General features: G+C 33.2%; 2 protein-coding genes and 2 non-coding genes across 4 annotated transcripts; 1 reads left to right on the top strand and 3 right to left on the bottom strand.

Annotated features, from left to right (window-relative positions):
* Nucleotides 1-905: 905 nt before the first annotated feature.
* On the bottom strand, nucleotides 906-6,087 carry LOC117242887 (peroxisomal N(1)-acetyl-spermine/spermidine oxidase-like). The gene is made up of 7 exons (XM_033509934.1): nucleotides 5,859-6,087; nucleotides 5,119-5,337; nucleotides 4,349-4,699; nucleotides 3,789-3,980; nucleotides 2,464-2,789; nucleotides 1,590-1,868; nucleotides 906-1,398 (listed from the first exon to the last, which is right to left on the bottom strand). Exons 1-7 carry the CDS (start codon nucleotides 5,924-5,926, stop codon nucleotides 1,226-1,228), a joined length of 1,608 nt encoding a protein of 535 aa, XP_033365825.1. The 5' UTR covers nucleotides 5,927-6,087; the 3' UTR covers nucleotides 906-1,225.
* A 1,004-nt stretch (nucleotides 6,088-7,091) lies between these two features.
* On the bottom strand, nucleotides 7,092-15,669 carry LOC117242860 (3,4-dihydroxyphenylacetaldehyde synthase 2-like). The gene is made up of 9 exons (XM_033509856.1): nucleotides 15,580-15,669; nucleotides 12,194-12,445; nucleotides 11,222-11,455; nucleotides 9,628-9,757; nucleotides 8,906-9,166; nucleotides 8,617-8,734; nucleotides 8,448-8,538; nucleotides 8,127-8,327; nucleotides 7,092-7,789 (listed from the first exon to the last, which is right to left on the bottom strand). The coding sequence occupies exons 2-9, from the start codon at nucleotides 12,392-12,394 to the stop codon at nucleotides 7,487-7,489; spliced, it is 1,539 nt and encodes a 512-aa protein (XP_033365747.1). The 5' UTR covers nucleotides 12,395-12,445; nucleotides 15,580-15,669; the 3' UTR covers nucleotides 7,092-7,486.
* On the top strand, nucleotides 10,185-10,256 carry Trnap-agg. The gene has a single exon. It is a non-coding gene; the product is annotated as a tRNA-Pro (tRNA).
* LOC117242900 lies at nucleotides 10,626-10,746 on the bottom strand. The gene has a single exon (XR_004495347.1). It is a non-coding gene; the product is annotated as a U5 spliceosomal RNA (small nuclear RNA).
* Nucleotides 15,670-16,416: the final 747 nt, after the last annotated feature.

The following is a 16,416-nucleotide window of genomic DNA, read 5'->3' as shown; positions in this document are numbered from 1 at the left end:
CATAGATATATATTTCAAAATACATAGTAAAATCTGCAAAATGTTTGTATTTGAGGAATAAATGTGATTAAAAGGATAAATCGTAATTTTGAAAGACGAATATATGTAAGTAAATATTACTGTTATCACTCATGAAGTATAAGAACGTTTTCTCGATGCGATAACACGAATTACTGTTAAACGGGACCAACGGAAAGTAATAAATGAAAATATATGTACGTACGTACCTGTTACGTCGATATGTAAAAGGTTTGTTTCAAACATTTATTTCCGTTCTTGAGACGCGCGACTCATTGTAATAAATATATAAATGTACTATATTATACATAAATGTTGAAAATATTTATCGAGATATCATCGTTATAACAATGCCGATTCAATAAACTATATATGTATGTAATTACTAAAATCAAACTCGCCTTCTTCAATTTCTCCAAGTTCTTCGACTTCTTCAATTTATTTCAAGAAACGACTTTCTCAATAGTTGTCTCGCATGCTTGTTTTATATGTTGTCATCGATTAATATGACAATTAATTCTATCTACATGTACATAGATGAATCTTCTGCGTTTACTCTTACGATATGTTCGATATGTTCGAGACACTAGGTTCGAATATTATTTGCCACCGGAATAATAAGCTGACAAGTATTGCCAGCAAAATAAAATCATTGACAAAGATAAAGGGCTATTAGAAATAATTAGAAATAATTAATGACAAGGATCATTTGCTAATATAAGAATTGTAATATTTATTAGAGTGCACTGTATTGCAAAACACTTGATTTCACTGATCTAGCAGGGTAGCAGAGGTTACAAGAATTCAGTATTCCTGTGCTTGTGACAGAAAAGTTGAAATCTTACTATAAGAAAGTGAATGAAACGTTAATTTTAATAATATGCTAAAACGTATATTCTGTATTAAGATTAACAGTTTGCGGTATAAGGGTACAGCAGAAATATGCGTTACAACAACCAAAGATATAATTATCAAATGAAAAATGTTTAAACGTATCTTTCAAAAAATTTAACACGACTCTCCGTTTCGTGCTTTGCATAAATAATATAAAATCATCGATGTCTTAGCTTCGTCAAATTTCAAATATAAAAGATTTTATTTGAATGAAATGCGTTGATCGGTGTCATCCTGGACAGAAGACGGGCACGTTTACTATGACGAATACCATTTATGGTAACTTCTTACTTGCACGAAATTATATACGAACTCAGCTGTTATCGGATGTTTTCGTTGGCGGACCACCGAACCGTTTCGTTAATTGAATTATTCTTTCCGCTTCGCGAATACCGCTCAATCTGGCGCCGTGTACTGTACTGTAATGTCCTGGAATCGTAGCTTCTCCAGCGAATAAAAGAATCGGTGGTATAGGCTCGCAGGTACCTAGAAAACGGTAAAGTAAGTGTTGGAAAAATATATCGTGGGTGCAAAATAAGAACAGACTTCATAGTGGTCAGAACCGCTATAATTAAATTAATTTCAACGTAATGAGAATAATTTCGGAATCTTTAGACGTTTCTCGAACGAATTAACTTTAAAAAATATTCACGACTAGAAATTACGTGTTCGCGTACCTGGCAATGGACTAGCTAAATCACATTGATGACCAACGGTACTGTTCATCCCCATATAACTACATGAACCAGCAAAGTATTGATCCATGCACCATTTGCTTCGGAGAAGATTTGCTGGGTAGGGAAGTGTAGGATCACCGGTAAATTGTCGAAGAACTCTTGTTATCGACTCCACGACCTCTTCGTCGGAGCACAATTCCATATCTGCCGCCTCTCGGCCACAAACCCACGCACATAAAACATGTTGCGAAGTCGATAATTCTTCCACTATTGAGATCCCTAAGATATATCAAAGTATCGATCGGTTATTTAGAAAGAAATTTAAAATAATAATAATAATAAATCTGTAGTTTATCCAATGGCTTAGAAATAATCAAATGACAATTTGAATTTAAATTGAAGAAAAAGTAAGAATGGAATTTTATAGATTATATAGAAAAGATACTTGAAAAGCAAGATACCGATGAAGGTACAAATAGATTTGACTAAAATTAGTAAATTCTAAATTACTATGTTGATATTATTTCGATGGGAAATATTTCTCTCCTACTTTTATACCGATAAATAATATTACTTTCTTGGCTGGATTGGCCAAAGTATGACGAATTCGGCAAATACGCCGAATGTTTTTTAAAGCATACGGCGATTTTATAAATTTATGAAAAGTAATTGAAACTACAAAGGATAATTTGCATCTTTATTCAAGTTCATTCAAAAGATAATAGTCGAAAACGTAAAACTTACTAATCGTATATTTTTTTGCTGTTTCAAGTTTCGCTTTCGATTCACCATAATTTCACAATGAATGAATAACATTCTCGTCAAGTTTCCAAACAACTTGTCAGTGGCACGTTGAAAAACAAGCTTAGCCTACCTTTCACCCAGTCGCATCTGTCAGCGAGTTCATCAGCTGACCAAGCCAGTTTAATGCCTCCCTCCTTCCAAACCCAGAACGGCCTTGCATATTCCAGGAATATTTTATTTACGTATCCGTATCCTAATTTGCAAATAGCTTCGACTTTTTCCGCGGGTAATGCTGGACAGAAAAGTTTATCGTGTTGATGCTTCAAGACACCAAGGGACACTGTGACGATCACGTAATCGGCTGGAAATTCTTCGCCATCGCAACACTTCACCACCGCCCGAGGACACGAATCGCTTATGGCGCCCCATCTAATGCAACTCACTGGCTTGCAGTATCTAATATAAAAATAAATTTCATACAAACGTAAGTTCGGTACCTGAAACGTATCACTCTTGCACAGTAGTTTACCGATTAATAATGCTATTAGTAAATTGATAAATTGCAAGTTATTCTTGCAAGTATTTTTTGACAATAATAATAATAATATTAGTTCGTACTTTGGAAGATGGTTTCGATTTTTGAAAAATGTACAGCGTTTACGTTTACTGCGTGATATTTGTGAATGCCTATTAATATAGTAAAATTTTTGCAAGTATGAACAACATATTAATCTTGAAGAATCTATAGTTTTTTAACAGCGAAGCAACTGATAATATCGTTGCTAATAAATCGACTTTAAAAGTTCATTCGTGTATCTTAAAACTATAAAATAGGTTTTACAGTTTAATGCATTCAACGTATTCTGATAAGAGCAGTAAATTGATATTGATCAACGAATACTTGTAAGTTTGGGTGAATAATGAACTATAAAGAAACTAATCTGTGTACTGGAAACGTTATGAATAGATTTTGTCACAGAGATGTTTACGATGAGAGTTTACGAATTTCACTCTTGCGGAAGATTCGCGAAGAAAATCGAGTTTCACAGTTAATAAGATGAATTTTGAAATAGACGTCTCTCGCTAATGATAATGACTAATAAATTAACAATTAAAATGAGCTCGAAATTCAGTGCATTTCGAGCTCTGTCAATCACATTTTCGGCAACCTGTCTTAACGCGTTTTAATATCAAATTCAGGAACGATCGATCGATAAATATTTCCAAAAATAATGTCATATTTTTTAATATGAAAATACACCAAGACGCGGAATCGTGTGATAAAAATAACGAGAATCGGATAAATAAAGTATTTTTACAAGGATTTTATCTTCAGAAATAAATAATCCAAGATAGTATTTCCCTCGAAATTTTTACGACGGAGTAATTTTCACAGCGAAGAAATAAACTTCTCCTGCGAAAATGACATTTATGACAATGTTTGTTTCAACCAACTTGAGAGCGCAACTCGGCAAATCTCGTAACAGAGGTGCAAGCACTCCGACGTATCCAAGGGGCACTCTCACGTTACCACCAGGTATCTCGATATAACTTCCAAACTGATCTGCAGAAACCAGCGACAGATCATCTCCGCAGCGACATCTCACGCAGTTTGTCATCCCGTACATCACCCTGGCCGCGTCATATCTGAAATCGCGAGATCACCGATGGTACCGAAGCAGAACGATCGACGATATCGTGTCGTTAAAAACGCAGTGATGTAACGTAACGTTGATTAATTAGAGAATCTCGCGCGCCACGTTTGTATAAATACGAACGTAAATGAACGTGAAATAATCGGCCAAGTGAGTACGTGAGTCGAAAGAATTGCTCGCAATTAAAAGGTCGATGCTTGCAATTAATTCGACATATTCTAATGAAATGGTGTGCCGAACGTTACTTTCATTTCTTAACGAATATTTACTATTGTAAATAACGTTTAATAATTACTGAAAGACCACAACTACTTTTACATCGCTGCTGATAAAGTTTGCAGTTGACCTGGACAACTGTACCGTTGCTCCTCCGGAAAATTGTGCAGCTCCTGCTGAATTCGAACGCCCATAAAATTCAGCAACGTTCCGTGGGTGCGGCCACAACCTAGAGAGAAAAGAGTTGCCGCCTGTTGCTCGATCTGCCGAAACGTATGATAAGCCGTAATGCTGACAGGAAGATCGATAGCGCGGCCATCGCTTGTACAAAAAAGACCACGACTCGGATCAGGCCTGAAGAGCGGTGGCTTCAGAAGACCTTCTTGAGCAGCTAACGTGAATACAGGATTCGCCACGCACCCTCCTTCGATCCAGGTTGCACCCATCTCGGCCACCACATCACCCAACCAACACGAATGAATTCGACCTCCTGGTCTACAAACAAGATTCGTTATAGGTACCAGGTAATTCGTTTTTAAACGTTTCTTTGAAATTTTGATCTTTTGTTTCTTTCAATGACGAATATAAGTATCGATGAAAATCAAGTATCCAGAGGTATTTAGAAGTCAGTGACTCGAGATTTATCTTAAAATGTTAATTAATCATTTGAACGAAGCTTCTATCAAAAACATCTCGAAGGCGTAAAAGTATCTTTTGCTACAGAGTTTGACTGCTAAATAAAAAAAGTGAAATTAATAAAGGGTTTGCGAGAAACTATGGAAATCGTATGCCTTTTTTTTTTTTGAAACGTCAACTCGTATGTCTTTATTCGACAAAATTGTATTTTAGATAACAATTATAGGTGTTTGATAATACTCTAGCGCAATTATATTAATTTAATATATTTTAAATACCTATCCGTCGCCTCTAATATCGTGAAATTTTGAAGGCCACATTGCGCCAACCGATGCGCCGCTGAAAGTCCAGCCATTCCTGCACCAATGATAACAACCGTTGGTTCTGGTTTGCATGGATCCAGCATACAGGGGTCCAACTGACACGTTTCGAATCTGGCTAGTTTTGGACATGGTGGTATATCTTTTTCTTTTCCTCCTTTGCTCGATGCAAAGTTTCTACATATGCATAGATCGTACAAATTAATTGATTTTACGTTGGTACATTTCACTGCTTTCTAGAAGTCTGTTACTTAAATTCTTTTCCTAACAATTATTCCTAAGTACGTAAGATATATGTCAGTCATGATTTCATAAACAAATTGTTAGAACACCGTCGTATCTTTCGATCTACCGACCATTTTCCTGCAGTGTAAAATTAATAACTGTCGTTTAATTTAATTAACGATTAAAAAGCATCGATAAAAATACAGAGAAAGAAAGACATTCTAAGTTAAATATCAGATCCCCCTGTCTAATCTGACACAGACAGTAGATGGAGCTGTTAAACGTGAATTCCAACCTCGCAAAAACTTTTCTACAAAATCATACGTATCTTTACGACAAATGAAATAAACAGACTTTTTATCAATTACTCGTTGTTTTTGTTAGAAATTATACGCGGAACATGATTAAGAAATCGAAGACACGAGTTTCACACGGTTAAGTGAAGTGACATACGTAGGAATGTCTTTATCTACCTTACTAGAATTGTTCGGAATATTCGAAACGATAATTTAGCCCTCTTAAGTAGCATCTCATTGGACATAAATCGGCGAAATCACTGGATTTGTTCATGAAGACGATGAAAATTAATCTTGATAAAAATTTAGATATAATTAAGGTGAGTTCCTTATTGGCGAACGTTGCTATGAAGAGAGCATATCACACGCGCAAACAAACGATCCTTACCGTCATGATGTTTTACTGTCGAGAATATTCATCAAAGCCAACTATGATAAAGATTTTACTTAGTCATTGAATTACTTTAACTAACGGATCACTGAAATCGTAAGTCATAAATTACATAACGCATACATCTGATTGGATAAATGGGATAAATCGTCGAAATGAAAAGAGGATGTAGCAGGTATTTAAATGTTCATATGCAAAGTTTCTATATTTTTATGCGTAGCATTGTTTATTCGTTTTTGCATTTTAATTATTTTAAGCTATTCAACTTGCTGTAGCTAGGTACGTACGTAATATTAGCGCAAATATAAATCTATTTATTTATTCATATAGTTGCTTTAATATTGTATCTTATCATTTGATAAAAAATTCTTGCTATTCGCGTAAATATACAGGGTGGTTGGTAACTGGTGCTACAAGCGGAAAGGGGGTGATTCTACGCGAAAAAAGAAGTCGAAAATATAGAACAAACATTTTTTTTTAATTTTTTTTTTTTTAATTTTTTTTTTTTTTTTAATTTTTCCATCGAGTCAACGATCTACAGTGAGATCCGTTATAACGAGACGCGATAAAGTGCACGCGTACCGAGCGAGAATTCAAAGTCGATTTTCTCGAAAACAAAGCCTCGAACGAAAAATGTTTATTCTATATTTTCGACCTCTTTTTTCTGCTTTATTAATACTGGTCGAGGGAATACCGGAAAATTCAAATTCGTCTTCGTTTGACGGTTGCACGTGGCGGTGAGATTCTTTTGCACGGAGTTTATTTATTATTACATTATGAATGTCCTAACGATGTTGATACTCCGAGGCAAAACAGCAACATGTTTTGGCTTGTCCTCTAGCTCGTGTGCCGCTATATATTTCTACATAAATGTACATGGTACGTGAGAAGGTTAGAGTCATGCACGGATTTCGAAATACGATACGAAGATTCCAATTTTTGGAATTTAATTTTTTTACCGAAGTTGATCATTTCGTTATCGCAAAAATATAAATGTTAAGGATCAAAGATAGTTCGTATGGACTTAAAATATTTATTGTCGACGAAGATACATTCTTACGATATAATTCGAGCTTAAATTAAATTACAAATTATATCCTATATTTTTTTTGTATAGTCTATTTCCGTAGAATATCTCTGTTGTTGTGGTATATTTATATGATCTAACACTCAAATAATAATTATTTAAAGCTGCGATATATAATTTTCAAAAATCTTGTACTATTCTCTCATTAATTTATTTGAACAAGAATATTTTTTGTTCGGCAGCCTAAATCTGTAAATACATATACTACCATGTAATTTTACTAAAAATCAAGTTTCGTACAAAATGATTCTTTTATTCTTCCTTGACGTTGTCTCTGGTCAAAGAATCTTTTTGCAACACATTGAAGTAACATTATGCAGCACAGCTCTACGATATCTTTTGCGTTTTTGATTCAATGTTCAAACTTTGTATCCTCGACACGATATCGCCTGCCGAATTTTTGAAAGATTCATGTACCTCTCTCTCTACAGCAGGAGTCAATGATTGCAAAATTTCTGTCGCTTGACTCGTAATTTCCTTCCATGCAAACGTGATATCTTCTTCGCGAGAAATACGCGAACCTACCACAAATCGGACGATTAATCTTCCACGGTGCGTCGCAGCAATTACATAAAGCTTCCTCCGTTCTGTTAGGCGATCGATAAGTTCCTTTGTCAACCGATCATCACCCTGAAATAAGAAATATTTTTTAAGTTCGTCATAAAGTATTTTTTTTTCAAACTTTTCAATTGAAAATGCATTTTTTTATTTTTTTTTTCTTTTTTTTTTTTATTTTTCCATCGAGACAGCGATCTACAGCGAGATTCGCTATAACGTACCGCACGCGTACCGAGCGAAAATTCAAAATCGATTTTCTCGAAAACAAAGCCCCGAACGAAAAATTTTTATTCTATATTTTCGACTTCTTTTTTCACGTAGAATCACCCTCTTTCCGCTTGTACCACCAGTTACCAAATTGTAAGAAAGTCAATGTGCGATACAAGCGTCTTCATTTTGTCGTACATACCCTCAATCTGAAACAGACTAAAGACATAGACCTCTCTGTCGCTAGTTCAAATCTATCGTCAGATTTAACATAATTTTCAAACATCTCTGCCATTTGTATCATATTTCGTATATATTGCTCGATTCCTTCGCTTCCGTATATACGAAGTACAAACCAGATTTTTAAGGAGCGGAAACGGCGACCCAAAGAAATTTGCCAGTGCTGAAAAATAATTGTTAGCGTATTAAATTTTTGTTCAAATCTAAAATAACTTTGAAGCATAAGACATTTTACGATATAACGGAATAAAGTAAATCGATATTTTTAAGAAAAAGCACGTACTCTGTAATCTGGAACTGGTCCTTGTTTATTATGTTCTAAGTAAATTCTTTCTACGTTAAACGTCTCGACAAGTTTCCTAGAATCTTTAACCCTGAAATCATTTTCGATTCTTTTCTGTTATCCAATTATCGTTCGATTTTAATATCGTGAAATAAAAGTATATACGTACCAAAAAAGAGAACAGTCGAAATTAACTAACATCCACTTGTGCGCGTTCACAACAAAGGAATCACTATATTCAACGCCGGACATTAAATATCGATACTCGGGACAAATGAAGGCAGCACCTGTAAAAGAAAAGAAAACAATATATTCGTTCGCAATTAGTCGTAATTCGACGTGTTTGTCAATTTAAATTTTAAATTAAAAAATTTCAATATCCCTATAGTATCCTTATTTTAACAAAAATATACGAACACAGCTACTACAAAGATAATATCTTATAAGAATAGATTTACCTGCGTAAGCTGCGTCGACGTGCAACCACATATTGTATTCCTTGCAAATAGGTCCCAATTCGTCAAGTTTATCGAAAGCACATGTACCAGTGGTTCCCAAAGTTGATATCACGCAACACGGTATTAAACCTTTCTCTAAATCCTCTTTGACCGCTCTCAGCAACGTTTCACCACGTAAGACACATTTGTCATCGGTAGGTAAAAGTCTCACAGGAATCGATGCCAATATTCCCCCTTTCTCTATAGACGAGTTCGATTGATCTGTAGAGCAAATTTCAAAAAACGTATAAAAACAATGAAACTTGAATTTACGAATGTGAGTAGATCTTAAAGAGTAGAATTTTCTTATTTAAATGATACCTTCGTACGGTAACTTTCGTATGTCGATTTATTTAACCATTTTATACATGTAATTAGCTTTTTGGCTTCTGGTCAAATAATGATATTATCGACAATACATAGTTTAGACGACAGATAACATTTTAACCTATAAAAACAGGATGTAGAAAAGCAATCGCAGGCTAAATATATTGAGAATATTGATATATTAGAAATTAAATAATTTATATATTTAATACGCACAGATGTAATTATTATAAATCATGGACGTAATTATAAATCACCTTAAATTATAATTTATAATACTGATTAAAACAAGGAGATTTAGAAAAATAATTAAGAGATTAAAATGGACAACAAGTTTTGCATTATACGATACATACCAGATCCATATGCAACTAATTTGTTCTTGATGATAGCTTCATCCAAATCTGGGTGTAGATGTTTCATACGACGTGTTGTTTGTTCCTTTGCTGTTAACAAAGCTATTAACGTGGTCTCGCTGGCTGATCCCTAATTATTCCACACAAATAAAAATTACTGTATTAACAATAGCCCAAATTACCAACAATATTTTGCACGCAGAATTTCTAATTTTTTATTTACTCGAATGCAATTAAAAAATATACGTGCTTATAATTTCAAGTTACTACTGCATATGAAAATCGTGATTTATTTGAAAGATTTTAACTTATTTACTTAGAATAAATTGTATTGCATATATTGTGATTTAAATTTAAATAAATTAATTTAATAACAAATCAATTTGACACGGTTGTAGTACGAATGAATAATAACCTTGAGGTAGAACTAAAACGGTATACTCGTAAAGTAATGTATGAAAATGAAGTTACAATAATTTCTAAAACTTATTTCATTTTGTCAATACTGTTGTACAATTGTTAATTTTCTTAATAATCAATCAGCAGCTGTACACATCGGCTCGTTGGTCTAGGGGTATGATTCTCGCTTAGGGTGCGAGAGGTCCCGGGTTCAAATCCCGGACGAGCCCAATTTTTTTTTAATTAATGTTACCGACTATTAAAAATTGCTGAAATATATAACAAAATACTGAACAATTTTGTCATCTACAAAATTTTACTCGACCCATCACTTCATCTTCATATAACATCTCCTGTTAAATAAATACTAAGAGAATAACTCCTTTCACAAAAACTTGAGAAGTGAATTGCAGGTATTTCATACCTAATGATAATATTTTGAACGTTCAAACATACATAATTCCTGCATTTTACAACGCATTTTCAAAGACGATCTGCAAGAAAATTTTTAACAACGGTCTATCCGTTGAGAGAATATCTTTGGCATTTACCATCGTTCAATTTCCTGCAAAAATTGTTATGTTTTTCAATTATAAATGACCCAACATACGTTGGGTGCGACAAAAAATTAGTTTACAGACTCATCAATTGTTCCCCTCCACGGAAATCTTTAGTAAAAGGCGAAAGATTTATACGTGATTTGAAGGGAAACCAGAGTACCGAACCACTCGTTCTGCTGGCAGTTATATTATATCAGTAGCTACTTCACTAGCGAGAAGCCTCTCCCTCTGGCGTCAAGTTCGTGTACTAATTCGCGTTCATTCGTCGAAACGCTATATGCGTTATTGAATAGCATATACCGTTGTTTGACTTATTATTTTAAAATATTTTATATATTTATCTTTTTATATATTCTTATATATTTATTTTTATATTATATGTATATAAAATTTTATACATATATTCTAAATTTATTTAAGTAAATCATCCGATTCGATAATTCGTTCATAATACAGCGTTCAGTCGTATACATAATAATAAATACTACTTCACAAATTAAAATATTATTTACAAATGTTTTATACGAAATAGAAATATTATTGGAACACGAACGAAAACATGTTTAATGTTTTCCTGTATGAAGAATATTTTTAATATTCTTCTACAGTACCCTTACTTTTTTATAATTATTTACCTGTATAACACCTCCTCCAAACCCTTCGTTACTGTGCAGAAAGTGTTTTGGTAATCCTAATAATTTTGCCATCCAATTCAATGTTATTACTTCTAGTTCAGTGCACGCAGGAGAAGCTATCCACGATAATCCTATAGAACCAATGGCAGCGCTTAGAATATCAGCTACAATCGAGGGATACGAGTTTCCCGTTGGATAGAATGCGTGGAAGTGTGGTGAATTCCAATGGGTCACCTGTAAAAAAACGATTCATTCAATAAAAAAGTTGTATTAAATATTTATATGATCGGATAACAATTATCGAAGAGAAAACGATAATTCCACAAGTAATGTCAAAGTTTCTTCTGCTTATTATTTATTATTTATTTTTTAATATCAATTCGCGATAAGTAAAGTTTGCGAATTTCTCCAGAAATTTGGCAGACTGTATTTTATCTGTTGAAACAGTTTTATGTATGTGTTTCTTAAGATGCGTCACCACCAACTAATGAACCCGTTGACGAACACTGCTCACGAACATGTTACAGCTGTTGGTGGATTCTTCGCGAATATGCTTCTAACGAGTTGAATAGTTTTCGAACGCGAAAAAATAAAATCGTGTCCCTCCGGATAACTCCAAGTACTTAGATTTACTGCACAAGGACCAACGGTAAAAAGTAGACAGTGCAAGCGAGACAAAATAGACTAAGTGAAATAAAACAGTACAGAGTAGAGACATTAAGAGTTACAGTAAGAACTCCTACAATTAGTACGAAGGTTAATAGAAATATTCCTCGCACGAACGTCTATAATCCAACTTTTTTTCCATTCTTTGATCCCAATTAATCTCGATAGGCCAACAGGCCATTTTGTAATGACGTAATAAGAAATATATTTTTCTCATGCCGGTAATTGAATAGCGAGTAAAATTACAAAATTACGAAATCCTTTTCTTTAAGGGAGAGAAAAATTGCAGGTAATAAAATGTCTTACCCCTGGTAAAATATAACGCTCGACGTCTATAAGCACTTGTTGCCAATCTTCCGGTTTCTGTGGAGCTTCTTCCGGTAGCAGTTTAGAAAGATATCCTGGCTCCACATCCGCAAGGACATTTCTATCTCTTATGTTGTCCGTATAATTAGCCACGAAATCGATCATTGCCTTGCCAAAATCGAGGAACTCCTTGCTGTCCATTGTTGGCAAGAATTTACGAAAATTAGGACGTTCGGATGATTATTTCTGTGTCTGTAAATAAAATAGGTAAATAAATAAGATGTTAAAAAGGATAAAAAGAGCAACGAAGAAAAGTTATTTGATAATGGAAATAGTATCGATAAGAATATTCAAAACACATTCTAAAAATAATTATATAATAAAAAATGATTGTAGACAAATTTAAATTATTTTTCTCGAAGCGTATAAAAGATTTGAATCGCATGTGCTGATTTGTCTTACGGCTAAACATTGATATATTTTACTTTCATCCGAACGAATAATCCTTTCTAGCAGAAACTATTTGCACTAACGGATCCGATACGTTCGATGCATTCGCCACATTACCAATGAAACGTAACGCGTACGTTTTCATTTATCAGCACGTCACACACAAAACATTATTTTCTCTCCAAACGAGAAGAGCTAATTTACATTTCAACACATTAACGGTATATTTTTTTATTCCAAGTTAACAGGTACATGTGATTCACAAACTGAAATTCATTAAGGAAATATTCTCCATGACATTTTTATAATAATAAACAGGACACGTCATTACTTAAAACGATAATTAAAACAAAACACAATTATCCGCGATTCTTCACAAAGAACATCAAACTGAAATACATAAAATCCTGAAACTTGTTTGCTTTTGACATTCACAGATTCGAAATGATAATTTGTGAATAAGAAAGCACGAAACAAATACTCACATAACATTAGCACCGAATAACATACGAATCTCAAATTTCAAATCGAGATCGATCTTGATGATCGAATGGAATAACACGTGACTGAAAACTATGACACAGATATCGAATCGAGAATGGTCCACGAGTAACTGACTTTTCTTCAACCGCGCTGGATAACTTTAAATATCCACATATAGAAAACTTTCTCCTGCTTTCTCCATAATTATTCAAAAAAAAAAAAAAAAAACTTAATCAGCGTGTAACACCAAAGAAACGGAAAAGATTCTATTTCAAGAAGCGTTTCGAAGAAATTCATGAAAGTATCGTAAATGGTTAAACAGATTGTCTAACGAGGTTCTAATGTCACAAATTATAGAATTCCTCGATGTTAACAGGTGACCTGTTAACGACACTTGTTACGCTAAACGCGGAAATCTGATACCATTATGAGCCATTATGCGTAAACAGTTGCATAGTTGAAGCACGATTATGTTACAAATTAGATTTATGCAAATTATTTAAAGAAGAAGCTCAATAGTTGAGAAACTATTGATTGTTTATTATATGAAAGAAATAATTTTTTTTCTATTTATTACTTAACACTGTATAGTAACGCATACGCCTATTTGTTAGTTTTTACTGTATCTTCTGTTCTTTTACGTTATCAAGCTATCAATTTACACACAATTTCAGCTTATTACTTTAATTAAATGATCTCTATTATACAACAGTACAGGGAGAAAGTAGAGGCAAAACGATTACAAATGGCGCTGCCTAAGATGGTAATATATGCTCTTCCAGCTCTAATATTTCCACATACACTTTCTAAGATTTACTGCCACATAGTACTTATACAGTTATTGTGTTATACACGTGCGCGGTATTAATTTTCTGATCGCGTAATACGCGCCACGAACATCACATTATACGAACGTCTACTGTATAAAAATGATATAAAAGCATAAATTTAACATAAAAATATCATTACGAAATCGTAGTAACATCGTGTTGTTATTTCTATACTCAGAGGTAGGATCACAATAGTTATTATTTTATTGAATGGATAAATCTATCACACCGTTGTGAGCCGAAATAACCTTTATTGCACGCGCTTAGAAAAACTAGGGATAAAAACAAGAAAGCATCTTAAGCCTATCGATTAAATCTATCGATTGTAACTAGGATTATCTTCTAGTTACTATTTCTTATAACTAACGCATCTGCGTATGGGTGGCGAGCACGAACTCACGTTGTCATTTTCAACACGTTGTATGTATGTGAGTAAATAATTAGATAGATAAATTCCTAAAATTTATGTAATAATATTGAAAATATTATGACACTTTCGATAAAAATTATTTCATTAGTAGAGGCTGCTTAAATTTCTAATTAAAATAATTAATACGATGTACGATAATTCAGAATACACATTACGGGTAGCTCTGTAGAAACGATTTTGGTAGAAAAACAAATTTTAATATGGAAAAGGAGTATTTAACATTTAAAAACAACTGACGGTCTAATTTTGTTCACTGATGAAATATAAGAAATCGTTTCTAAATACTCTTACCTCCTTTTAATAAACAAAAAGAAGCTGTAAAAATTTTAAACATAGAAAAAATGTCCTTGAAATAATCCAGAACACACGGAAGAATATAAAATCAAAGCATCCAAGCATAACGGCCTTCGTTTCATCAAAGAAAATTATATCGGTGGAGAAAGGTGTTAAAAATAAAAAAACGAATAAATAATAATCATTCAGATCGCTGTTATCACATTTTCGAATTTTATATTAGCTGTCTAAATAGTACTTATCTTATAAATTTGGAAAATATGTTGTATTTCGTATAATTGCTGGTATAATGTTGACGTCATTTTACGTTAAAAAATGATATAATTTGAAACATACGAAACGAGTTACAAAATAATAACAGATGTAACAGATGTAACAGTAACAAAATAATAAAAGAATAATAGATATTCGGCGAAGTAACTAAAACTAATTATTTTCTCACTTTTACGTATCTTCGTAAATTTTAATTCGTTGGCAATTGTAATTTATTAATTTACCATAAAAGATAAGTTCGCATCTCGTTATATTTCTATTTGTACGATTCAATTAATCTTTCCAAGTAGACTTTTATCGCATTCCCTACTTAAAAAATGAGGTATTTAACTATCAACTATTTTTAAATGTTAAAAATTAATCAAAGCGCGCAATTTATGCAATCAATTGACTTACATTTAAGATTCGCTACAGATCGATCACTCCACTATGGTAATGTTTATGACTTACGATAGAATTGAAATAACATCGTATCAACCATCATTTTCTTAATGAATTAATACACAGAACGATCGATAAATCGTACGACTGACCAGTAACGTTCAATAAATCCGTGAATTCATGAACATGAAATTAAGGGTAACAAGATACAAATTGAGTCATTGAATAAAAGTAAATTTACTTACTTAAAAGCGAAGTTAATTTGCAATTTGGGCGAAGAGAAAGCAGACTTGAAATTTTTAAGACAAGTTTTACCTACGACGAGTATATAGCCCACTGACTGTAATAATAGAGCCATCCCCTTTATATAGCTTCGGCTACCTAAGACCATTTCCCATTTACCGATTATAACGGTGTTTAAATGGCCGGCGTTTCTGTGTATACTATCAACTAAATCGATTTTGAATGCTGCGGCCAACCTTGGTAGATTACGACAATACATAAAAGGCAAAGGCGATTTTTCCATTCATTTCCTGCATATCTTAGATTCTATTTGCATCGCCTTACGTATATAATCGTATGTAATTTTTATGCGAAACAATACCACTCATGATACAACAATAATTAAAATTCAGGATATTTCCATGAGTTTTAACGACATACAGTATGATTTCTGTGGATTTTGTGATGGGGGCACCTGTATATTAACATATAAATTATACATAATTTAATAATAAAATAGCCAAAATAACTTTTGGTTACTTTAAGCAATAATTGAGGATAACATTAAAAGTGACGTGTAAGGTTCGTAATAAGTTTGTATTCGTTGCAATATTTATTTACATATGCATGATCTTTGCATCATTATAACTGGGCTATAGAAATGAGGGACTTATTTGAACTAGCCTTGTAAGCTATCTTACACGTGAGCAGATAATGGCTAAAAACCTCTAACTGTTAAATTTCTAATTAGAACAATTTACAACATATCTTCGATTACTTCAGGCTGCTGTCGTATTACGTGTTGCTCTTTTTCGTCAACATTTCGTGAATATTACAGACCTGACCAAATGGAATGGAAT

This window comes from Bombus vosnesenskii, unplaced genomic scaffold (assembly GCF_011952255.1).
Source record: "Bombus vosnesenskii isolate JDL3184/JDL3185 unplaced genomic scaffold, Bvos_JDL3184-5_v1.1 scf7180000016279, whole genome shotgun sequence".
NCBI lineage: Eukaryota > Metazoa > Arthropoda > Insecta > Hymenoptera > Apidae > Bombus > Bombus vosnesenskii.
The sequence above is the reverse complement of the archived record's forward strand: the minus strand, read 5'-3'. Positions and strand labels throughout refer to the sequence as shown.